The following is a 12294-nucleotide window of genomic DNA, read 5'->3' on the forward strand; positions in this document are numbered from 1 at the left end:
ACCAGGCTGGCCTTGAACTCAAAGAGATCTGCACGCCTCTACTTCCCAAGTTCTTGGATCTACTTCCCAAGTTCTTGGATTAGAGGAGTGCACCACCTGTGCCTGGCCAAATCATAAATCTTATTTTCTATCAAAATCTCAGGTTGTGCCTGTGTGGTTGAAGTTAATGATCCTGTGGCTCAGTTCCCCAGTCTGCTGCCCCATAAGACTCTACTTAACCTGACAGAAAGGAATAATTGCCAATGACATTCATAACTGCAATACAAAGTAATGTGTGATTGTGTTATTATTTAGCACCCATTTCCTTGATTTATACTTACATTCTGTGTCTTTGTGCTTTGGCATCTTCAAGCACCATTCCTTTGTCTCTAGTATCTGTAAAATACTATTTCATTTTATAATGACTTGTCTGTGAGGACAGGAAAGGATTTTCATCTTGATTATATTATCTTAGAATGAAATATAAATGAAATTAACTGGGGAAATTTACTTCTTAGACTAAGGTTCATTTATTTGTTTATTTAAATAGCATTTTTTCATTTATTTTACATACCCACTTTAGTTTTCCCTCCTCTCCTGGTCCTGTAGTCCCTCCCCACAAGCTTTCCATCTACCCAACTCCCCTTTCACTCTTCTGCCTCCATTCAGAAAGGGGCAGGCTTTCCATGGGCTTAAACAAAGCAGGACTCACCATCAAGTTGAGGCAGCACAGAGCTCCTCCCCAGAATCACAACTGGGCCAGGTAATCCAGCATGGAGAACAGGTTCCCAAAAGCCATCTAGGCTCCAGGGACAGGTCCTCATCTCATTGTAGCCCTACAATGAGAACAAACTACAGGTTTATGTTTTGGAAGAGTTTGGAAAACATTTTTGATGAAAGAGTCTGTTCATAATTTAGGTTTTGTAAGCCACACATAGTCTTCTGTTATAGCACAAAGTGTTAAATAATGTATCCAATTGGAAATGTTCGGAACATTGGATGAAAGGGCTACAGTTGGACTGAAATGGAGTAAGGGCATACCAAATGTAAAGAACAGTCTAAATAGAACCAGGAAGTTGTGACATTCGTGAAGGATCCCCTTCACGTTGCCACTTCCTATACCCATTTAGAATTGTGTACTACATTTGCATATCATTTGCATATGCAGACACACAGGATACAAGTACAAAAAGCATATCCGAATGTAAACAGTGCTGCCCTCTTCACAAAGTGACTGTATATATAACTCATTTTCATCAAACATGAACAGGCAATTTTTTTTTTGTTTGTTTTTTGTTTTTAGAGACAGGGTTTCTCTGTGTAGCTTTGGAGCTCATCCTGGCACTGGCTCTGGAGACCAGGCTGGCCTTGAACTCATAGAGATCTGCCTGCCTCTGCCTCCCTAGTGCCGGGATTAAAGGCATGCACCACCAATGCCAAAAGTGGGCACTCCTGGCTGGGCGGTGGTGGCACATGCCTTTAATCCCAGCACTTGGGAGGCAGAGGCAGGCGGATCACTGTGAGTTTGAGACCAGACTGGTCTACAAGAGCTAGTTCCAGGACAGCCTCCAAAGCCACAGAGAAAGCCTGTCTTGAACCATGCCCACCGCCAAAAAATTGGATACTGCAAATGTTTTATCATTGCAATCTATAGGGTGCCATCACAGTTAGTGTGTGAATAGATGAAGAGGAATTAATAAATAAGTGGAGATGATTTAAGATGATTTATAGGGTGGGCTAGAAGTTATATATGAAATTGTAATGAACATAATAATAGATGTGTAAGAAAAGACTTCTTTGAGTTAGGAAGGAAAGGAATTAAGAATGCTAAAAAAATAGCTAATAATTAATAGTCTATATTCTGCACATTAAAGTTGAGATTAAAGTGTATTTTTTCAAGGAGTAATTTAAGTAAAAGAAATATGTGAGGAACTCATACACATTCTAAATAATATATATTTGAAATTTTTGAACTCTGAATAACCAAGATCAATCATGTTTTATAGCCTTAGATAGTCTACCATGAAAATGACCAAGAAAGCATGTTGACGTATTGTTGATATTTTTCAGTACTAAATATCACATTTCAACTTTTCATTTCACAGGTATCTACAGAGTATCTGGATCAGAGCCAGGATTGCTAAGAATTTCTCACCTTGAATCAAGGATTTTTTGAAAGTCTTCTCAGATTTACTTCATTTTAAATAACATTTGAAATATATTTGCCTCAAAGGTGTCCTTAAAAAGAACTTTCCAATGCCTAAGAATAGCAAAGTGGTAAAGAGGGATTTAGATGATGAGGTTATTGAGTCTGTTAAGGACCTTCTGTCCAATGAAGACTCACCTGAAAATGCTTTTAAGAAGAGTGAACTAATCGTGGATGTTCAAGAAGAGAAAGATACAGATGGGGAAGATGGATCTGAAGCTGATGATGCAAGGCCAGCTTGGAGCAGTAAGCTGCAATACATTCTGGCTCAAGTTGGATTTTCTGTTGGCTTGGGGAATGTGTGGCGATTCCCATACCTATGTCAGAAGAATGGCGGTGGTAAGTTGCATTTGTTTGCCATCATGATGAATTGCTACACTATTGTAAATTACAGTTCATTATTTCAGGTAGCTCCTATTGCCACTACAGTGTTATTTCTGAAACTTGACTTCCATTGCAAAGCAAGGGAGACTCATTTGTGGGCAGCATGCCCAGTTCTGTGTTAAGATTAAGTTTCCAGAGAAACAGGTTGGTGTCCTACAAATATTCAGGGATTGCTCAAGGTAACACATTCTCAAACTTCTTCCCTGGATACTGTAAACATTACTGAAGTACTGAGGGGAGCTTTTGTAACATGGGTTATGTTCCTTTTGCATGCCAACCTTTTTCTTTCAATAAGAATCTAAAGCCGACAACACTGAACATGGTTCTCTCAGTGACTTGTTACCTCTGAATTTTAAATTGTTCATTCTTTAGCAAAAGCAGACCTAACATGTAATTTAGAATGATTATGGTCTTTAAATTCAGTACAGCGCTTTTAGGACTCATGAGAAGGAGTTGAACCAGATAATTACCATAATGCCAGTCATTCTTTGTCCTTGGAGATTTTACACCATCGATTCCAGTTCTGTGATACCGTGGAATGCTGTCCAGCTTCAATAAGTATTTTAAAAAGGAGAATACAAAAATAGTTTCACCATTATCAGCACTTTTACTATGTGTAGTGTGCACATAATTATCAATGTTTCAAAATGAATAAAACTGCCATAAAATTCCTGTGAAAAAGTAGGGCATGGTGGTACATGCTTTTAATCCCAGCACTCAGGAGGTAGAAGCCAGTGAATCTCTGAGTTTGTGACTAGTCTGGTCTACAAACTAAGTTCTTATACAGCTAGGGACAGCTATGTCTATAACACAGAGGAACCCTGTCTCAAGCAAACAACACACACACACACACACACACACACACACACACACACACACACACACACACACCTGAAAGAACTCTAGATGTGACTGAGTGAAATAATTTTCTGAGACACATGAAATCACACACTCAATTTTCAGCTCAAGGGGAATTTCAAGCCAACTGTTGAAATTTTATAAAGTACATGTTCTGGGCTGGGAAAGATGGCTCAGTATGAAAAGTACATGATATGCAAACTTGAAGCCTCGAGTCTGGATTTCCAGCACCCACATAGTGGCAGATTCTGTAACCCTAATGCTCATGGCAGGTAGTCAGGCAAACCCCTGGGGCTTGCTAATAGCCAGTTAAACAAAGCTGGTGAGTGCCAGTCTCAGTGAGAGATCTTGTCCCAAAAAGTAAAGTGTATTTTGATAGAGGAAGATGCTTGCAACTGACCTCTGACCTCTACGTGCTTATGCACATGTCAGTGAACTTCTGTCTCCACACACACACAAACACACACCTACATATTCTGTAAGGTTCACATTTTATCACCCAATATATAAGGGGTATTTTGATATTTTGTTCTGGTCTGTGATAGTTTGGTTGACTGAAAACAAATAAGATTTTATTTTGCATGTCAAATGAATAGAATTATTCATATGCAATTTTTTTCGTAATTACTCAAATAAAACTCAAAGGTAGTATATTTGAGATGGTTAGGTAATTCCACCAGGAACACAGTAAGAGATTTAGGGAAAATAAAAGAAACATTTAACAGACTTGTCTGAGAGCTAAGACTCAATTTTACAGGAAGTGAGCCACACACTGTGTGTTGCTCATAAAACAGTAATTCCCTACTAAGTTGATAATATCACTTGGAAATTGTTGTGTCAAAAATTAATACCTGCATATGATTGTTTTTCAAGAAAGTTTGCATGCTTGCTGGCTTGCTTGCTTTTTTTTTATTAGTTTCTCACTATTCATTTCATTTTCTAAGATTGGCAGAAATTTTTATTTTGAGACATTTCACTTTCTACACCTTATTGGACTTCCTGCTGAGGATGAAGGCAGCCTCAGATTAAAGTCAGCTTTCATTCCTTTTAGTATGACAGATATGATGGACAGATACTAGAAATTTGACTACTAGTTAGTAGCAAGACAAATCCCTCTACCTATTATTTTGATAAAAGTAAAATTCAAAATAATTTTCCTACTATTGATTTCTTGACTACAAATCAAAACAGAGAGCAATATTGCATGTCTCATGAGAAACAGGCTGGATTGGAGAGGGACAAAGACTGTGTAGCACAGTTTTCTAGAAAGCTGAGGAGTATCTTAGTCAAACACAAAACAACCAAAAACCCTATTCATGAATCATTTGAAGCATTTTCTGAATAACAGAAAAAAAATGTCTAAAAATATATGTTGATTTGTGTAGATATTATATTTACCACACAGTGCCAAGCTTAATAAATCTCAGGCTACAGAGGTTCTCTTATATTGTGCAGTCACTCTGACAGTTGGAAACCTGGTTCTTTCCTTTGTTTCAAGCCATATGACCTTTCTGTAGCTACCTCAATTCTTCATACTCCATTCCCACACATGTAAAATGAGGCTAGTAATTGTAACACACGGTGTGTGTGTGTGTGTGTGTGTGTGTGTGTGTGTGTGTGTGTGTGTGTCTGTGTGTGTGTTTGTGTGTGGTCTGGACATGCATTTGTGTAGTTATGTGTTCCTGTGCACCCATGGAGGACAGAGGAGCACAGGGTTCTGTTTTGTCACTCTCCACCTTCTTTGTGATAGTGTATATTTATCAATGAACCCAGAGCTAGGCTGCCTGCCAAAAATTTGAATGTACAAAGTCCAGTATGTATATCCTTTCACACTCATTTGAAACGTTTTCATACAAAACTGTATATAATTTCTTTATCCCATCAATCAATCAATCAATCAATCAATCAATCAATCAATCAATCAAAAAAGAATGATATTTATTGCTTATCTATTTAGTTGCAAATCATTAGTTCCATGGGATTTTGGTGGAAAGTGGTTATTTCCTTAACTATGGGTGTTTTGCCAAAGATAACAGCAGCACATGCACTTTGATGGAAGATACAAAATATGTTAGTTTTACTTTTTCAAGCACTCTGTGCATTCTTCCTCATAATTTTAGAAAACAAAAATCATATAGTTCCCAAATGTGGAATTTTTACATGTGATATATACAAAATAATCATTATCTTTGTTAGAAATTGTTTATTTTTCTTTTTTGTCTTCCAGACTAGGCATTTGCTCTTCTTTGTTATTACTTTATTTAGAATACAAAATGTTTTAGTTTGTCAAATGCCATTGACCTAATTTTGTGCTTTTGGAATGAAGGACTTAAATGAGTTTAGGTTAGTATTCAGTAAATAACTTTGTAAAGGCTGCGTGAAGATGGATTTGAGTTTGTGAAGTCTATTGACAGAAATACTTATTTCAAAGAACTTATCCTTTATTTTCAAATGAAGCTATTTTACCTTTCCAAAATGGAAGTGGGGTTATTTATAACCCCTTTTAAACAGAATTATTCTACCATGAACTACTTTTTAAGCATTTTAAACTTGTCTAGTAGTTTTTATGTGTATTTGTGTGTGGCGCATGTGTGTGTGTTTTGGGAGGGGACATGAATGCAGAGGTCAGAAGAAGTCTCAGGACAGTTTTCTCCTTCCACTGTGGTTCAGGGAATCAAATTCAGATCATCAGACTAGTGCAGCAAGGGCTCTAGCCAGGGAGCCATCTACTGAACTGTGGGCCTTCTTAGAACAATTAAATCCAGGATTCAAACTTTCGAAAGTTTAAAGATAATCAGTTATATTTTCTCAAAGACCTTTTTGTATATTACGGAAAAGCTCAAATATTGTCTTTCATGAAATAATACTCAATGTATACTCTGAAATGACTATTGAAAATATGACATGTTCTGCTTGTTCTTGTCTCTCTAGGTGCATATCTTTTGCCATATTTAATACTTCTTCTGGTAATAGGAATCCCCCTCTTTTTTCTGGAACTTTCTGTGGGTCAAAGAATTCGGAGAGGCAGCATCGGGGTTTGGAATTACATAAGCCCTAAACTGGGCGGCATTGGATTCGCAAGCTGTGTAGTAAGTTTGCTCCCCTGACTTTGTTCTTACCTGTGCTGCTTTGGAATGATGGAATCCACATCTCTGTAATCTCCAAGTCTTTGTCTCATGTTTTAGAAGCTCCTGGGACATAGAGCACCATACAAAATCATCGATGTATACTGATAGTACCTTGATCTTGAAATGTATTTTTAAAGTTCAACTCAGATTGTTTTAAAAGGAAAGAAGAATAATAAAAGGAAAAAATTTGAAAAACAAAATAATGTTCAACTCAGAGAGTATTTTAAAGAAAAGATAATGCCTTGAGATAAGAAAAAATATTAGATCAAATCTTAAATATTATTAGGTAGAGTGAATTCCACTCCACTGTTTTTTAAGGGGCGTGGCAGAGGATGCAAAATATAACTACATTTATTTATTTATTTATTTTGCAGGTGTGCTATTTTGTGGCTCTTTACTACAATGTCATCATTGGCTGGACATTGTTTTATTTTTCTCAGTCTTTTCAACAACCTCTTCCTTGGGATCAATGCCCCCTGGTGAAAAATGCATCTCATACTTGTAAGACACATTCTATTGTCTTATATTGAACAATTTAAAAATTAGCAAAGGCACACACTTTCTTTTCTTCTTTTTAGAAACGGTGGTGGGTGGGAACAAACAAAACAAAAGCAAAAAATCTAAATGAAACTTCTGTAATGAGCATCATAACAGACTTCCTTTGGCTTTGGAATGACTGTTTGCTTCAATATTAGGAGCAGCCCAACCAGAGAGATAAAAAGACTCTTATATAATTTGACTTACTCTTTCCAGATTAACTTGGTGTACATAGGCTTTTGGTTAAAGGACTGTAAGGTTGCAAGCTTTCTGTTGTAAACACTGTATACCCCCAGGGAAGCCTCAATTTCATTAAAGCTTACAAAAGGGAAGGAAAACAGATTTGAATTGAACTTATCATTTTTATACTGTTGGTTATACTGTTTTGTAGTTTTCGCTTTAAAATTTTTTAATTTAAATTAAAAGCAATCTTATTTTACATAAAAATCCCAGGTCCCTCTCCCTCCCATCCTCCTGTTCCCCCCACCATCTCTCCATCCCATTTCCCATCCACTCTTCAGGGAGGGTAAAGCCTCTCATGGAGGATCATCAAAGTCTGTCACATCATTTGGGGCAGGACCAAAGCCCTCTTCCCTGTAACTAGGCGGAGAAAGTATCTCTCCATAGGGAATGGGCTCCAAAAAGCCAGTCTTTGCACTAGGGATAAATAATGGTTCCACTGGCAGGGACCCCATAGACTGCCCAGGTCATCCACCTGACACACATGTTCAGGGGGCCTGGTTAAGTCTCATGCAGGTTCCCCAGCTATCCATCTGGAGTCTGTGAGCTCCCACTTGCTTTTCTTTAAAAAAAAACTTAGAAAATGAACCATTTTCTATAGAATGCAACTCATTCATGAAGTTAAAATATTTCTATTAGTCACATTTAAGAAAGTGAAACAAAACAAGTGAAATGTTTTACTTCATCCTATACACACAAAATATTACCATTTGACTTGCAATGTATGAAAATATTGTTTTGTTAGCATGATAACATTAGCTTTCATTTAGCAACTCTGAAAATCCTGTTAGATTTTACATTAACAGCACTTGTCATTTCATTCTGCTTTTTAACAAAATCCCTTTTGTCAGCAGCTATCAAATTTGTCTTAGTATGTTATGGGTCTGAGAAGGGAAATGTAAATTACTTGCTTTAATTATTTCCATAAGAAGTTCACATATTCCTCAGGAATTCTTAATAAATATCAAAGAGGATCCCTGATTCCTGATTTCCCGAACATTATAAATTTTTGTTTCATTGTGAACTTGACTGCTCTTTTCAGGTTAATGTTTTCTTAGGGAATATGCTAATGGGCTTTCTCAGCAAAATCCGTTATTATTCATATATGGTCTGAATTATTGCATCTTGTCTTTTTTTCCCCCCCACAGATATTGAGCCGGAATGTGACAAAAGTTCTGCCACCACCTATTACTGGTACAGGGAGGCATTGAACATCACCAGTTCCATCTCAGAAAGTGGAGGATTGAACTGGAAGATGACTGTCTGCCTGCTGGCTGCCTGGGTCATGGTTTGTCTGGCCATGATCAAAGGCATCCAGTCTTCTGGAAAAGTTAGTATGCTAGAATCCCTCCTGATTCTGCTAAGTACCATTCATGGGTACTGCCAATCTCTTGCAGCTATAACCCAAAATTCAACTGACAAATTGCTTGTAAACTTTCATTCTAGGTATTTACCAAAGATGATGCTTAAAAAAATGTGTCTTAGAAAAGGAGATAAGCAATAAGCCAAGTGTTTTGTGGTTATATTTAATATCATTTATAATATCTATTTATTCCAGCAAAATCCTTTTGAAAAAACCTTCAATATTTAAAAGTCTTTTTAAATTTTGCTATTCCGTTCATCATCTGATAGTCCTCTGACTACAAGTCACCTCCAGTCATGGAACGTGATGGAATGAAGAATTTTTATTTGTTTTGTATCATTTCCTTCTTTCAGGGATTGTATGGTCTATTCCATGCTACCTCTTAGTATGTATCATATTTATGCCCATCAAGTGGTGATTTGGGCATGGAGATGAAGGTGGGAAGAAGTTGGTGTAGTTCACCTTTGCTTCCTACTACTTCAATTTTAGTAACAATACTGATGACATTTTGTATTGTAATTCACAGTTTACCTGACCTTTACATTCCTGTTGTGGTTGCTACATTATTTTGCATATGAATAAGTCAACATAATAGCTCACACAACTAAATATCTTTAAATCTTTTATAAATGTTGTTATGCTTAACAACAATTTAGTAATTTTAGACACTGCTTTGGTTGAGTGCACCTTGACTATGTAGGGGACATTGAAGTTACATTATAAATAAAGGAATAAGTTCTTAATCCAGGTCTAATCACATGCACATAATTGCTAATGTAGTGTCATTCATGAGAAAGAGCCATTCCTAGTTGGCCATAGAGATTTAAAAACTGTCATGACTGAGTTTGCTAAAGTTTTCTGAGTTTGTGTGTTGTTGTCACTTAGAGAATAATTTCTTCTTTTAAAAGATATACTAGTGTCTATTATGCTATATTTACAAGTTACAATTGTATACATGTGTGGAATCAAAGTTTATGTTACAGTTTTTGAGGAAAATGTTTAATAATCAACACAAGCTAATAAGCATATCAGTCACATCAAATATTTAAGAACTTTTCTGATGAGACTATTTGAGAGTTATTCCCAGCGGTATTGGTGGTACCTTTCTGTTTTGACTTTAAGATCATGCAATAAAAATGTATCAGTACAATGGAGTACAAGTTATGAAGTACCTGTGATTTACTCTTCCAGTGAGAGGACCTTAGGGAGAGGTTGACATTGAGGCAGAATTTGAAATAAGACATGTGTTGCATTGTATTAGATGCTCTAATAAAATCCAGTGTCTCTTCCACTAAGCCATCATCCTTACCCAAAAGTGACAGATGGGGCAAAGCCAGCTGTAAGGAGCCTGAGAAAAAATATGAATGTTAAATCAACACAGTTCCTTAGTGTGTAAGAGTGAGGTGAATAGAGTCAGAGGAGAATTATAAACCATGAGTGTAAATCTATATATATGTATTAAATAATCAAACTGAAGCTTCCCAATGAATAATTCTGTAAGTGTTGGGTAGAGAAGCATGCTGGAGGGCTAGCATGTTACAAGTTGTCACCAGAAAGCCCCAGTTGGAATTTGTTATATAGTGTGTTCAACATGCAAATAGACACAGGATGGAGAGTTTTTCCTTGCAGGCACACAATGATATATTATTCAGTCATTTAGCAGAATTAAATACTGCTATTTGAATAGCCTAGATGGTAAACATTTTGTACTTTTTAAAAAATTCTGCACACACACACACACACACAAACACACACACATAGGTGTGCATGTGCACCCCACATACTATTCATCTACTAAATGTGTTGACATCCTATCATTTACAGCAATATAGATGGAACATAATAGAAATAATGCAGTAAGAGAAAGATATTTTATATGCTTTTCTGTCTGGATAACTAAAAGAGTCTATTACATAAAAGTAGAGGGCAGAAGAGTGGCCATTCTAGAGGCTGGGGTGGGAAGAGATGGATACAGAACTATTGAACAATGATACCCAAAAGACAAAAGGAAGAACTAAATCTAACAGTCTGTACCATACTGGGGTGAATATGGTTGACCACAATTTACTGTGTATCTTAAAATAATTATAAGAGATGAGTTTAAAGGTTCACAACACCAAATGTTAATGATCTTAAAATTGTTATTAAATATTTCATACATGTATTGAATTATTCTGTATCCCATAAATATATACAGTATTAATCAATTTAAACAGTTTTATTTATGTCTCAAATAAGATCTTAAGGAAGGCTGTATCCAGAACAGTTACAAAGAGACTTTAGAAGTTGTTAATGTTACTCACACTGCAGAAAAAGTGACTCTCAAGAGTGTAGTTTTCATTGTAAGAATAGTCATTAGTCTGTCTCACCTATTGCCATTTTCTTTATTTGCAGATCATGTATTTTAGTTCTTTGTTCCCTTATGTGGTACTCATATGCTTCCTAATCAGATCTCTCCTTTTAAATGGTTCAGTTGATGGCATCCGACACATGTTCACCCCTAAGGTATGTACTTTATTTTCCATTACATTTATCATAAAAAATGTGCCCACAGCTATATTTTAGGGTTAATTGTTTAACAAATTACTAGATTTCTAAATTATAGTACGTTGACCACTTCAGAAAAGTGGCTTTTCTATATTTCCAATTACATTTGTCTCTAATTTTTTAAAACATACCATTCTGGTTCTTGAGTTAGATTTTCAGTATTTAAATTAGGGAATTCTCTACTTATGAAATAGCTTAAGGTTTTTACACTGAAAAGTCTGGGAAACTTTGATCTGCATTTACTCATAGCCCTCTAGTTGAGAGGTTTCATCACGGATTATTTGAAATATCAACCACAGCATCTTTCAGCTAGCAGAACTAATGGAAATATTCATCTCCTGTGTCTGCAGATTACAAATCTGCAGACTCTGGGGAAGGATCCCACTGTTTCCTAGAATATTGTCTCACAGAGAATTAGTGTTTTCTGGGGAAGGTTTTTGCTCCCTCTGGAGTCACAGGTATAGTGGTAAACTTGGTAATTTTTATAGACATGTACATATATCAGGAAATTTTCCACTAGCTTCATAGAGGGTTTGAAGCTCAAGCTGTCATTTGAAGTAATGCTACGCTTGTTGCTGTTTCTCTTGAGCCCGGTTACTCAAAACTAACTTTCAGACTTAATCATGCCTTGCTGTTTATTAACTCAACAGAAAACAGAAATAGGTTTGGGAGTGTATGTGTTTTCATGATTCACCCAAGTAAAATTTCAGCACGCCATTAGCTTGTTAAGACTCTGGTGAGGAGGTAATAGCATGCAGGTCAAATAGTTCCAACACTGGAGGGTATGTGGAGGGTGAATGTGGAGCTAAGTTGATCCTGCAAGCATGGTCCTATAAGCAGGGTCAGAAGAGATTAGCTTCTGTGGAATTCTTTGTCAGATGCCTTGTTAGGAGGTGAAAAGAAGCTGTGTTCTTTGCATGTCTGGTTCTGAGTTTGTATTCATTTGATAGGAACAAAAATGCTGACGTGGGTGTCTGGTTTTCTTCTTGAGCCCGAAAGTGTTCTTAGTATTTGGAGTCGTTGAGAACTTGCAGTGGAAGACTGCTTTAGAG

General features: G+C 36.5%; 1 protein-coding gene across 3 annotated transcripts in view; it reads left to right on the top strand.

Annotated features, from left to right (window-relative positions):
- The window catches only part of Slc6a15 (solute carrier family 6 member 15), a 42660-nt gene that overhangs the window by 14837 nt on the left and 15529 nt on the right, over positions 1–12294 (top strand). For all 3 annotated transcript variants that reach the window (XM_027394155.2, XM_027394158.2, XM_027394157.2), the window contains exons 2-6: positions 2085–2524; positions 6359–6516; positions 6930–7056; positions 8481–8662; positions 11090–11200. In XM_027394155.2, the coding sequence (XP_027249956.1) occupies positions 2236–2524; positions 6359–6516; positions 6930–7056; positions 8481–8662; positions 11090–11200 (867 nt within the window). In that variant the 5' untranslated portion in view covers positions 2085–2235. The remainder of the gene's footprint in view (positions 1–2084; positions 2525–6358; positions 6517–6929; positions 7057–8480; positions 8663–11089; positions 11201–12294) is intronic.

Source organism: Cricetulus griseus (assembly GCF_003668045.3).
Source record: "Cricetulus griseus strain 17A/GY chromosome 1 unlocalized genomic scaffold, alternate assembly CriGri-PICRH-1.0 chr1_0, whole genome shotgun sequence".
NCBI lineage: Eukaryota > Metazoa > Chordata > Mammalia > Rodentia > Cricetidae > Cricetulus > Cricetulus griseus.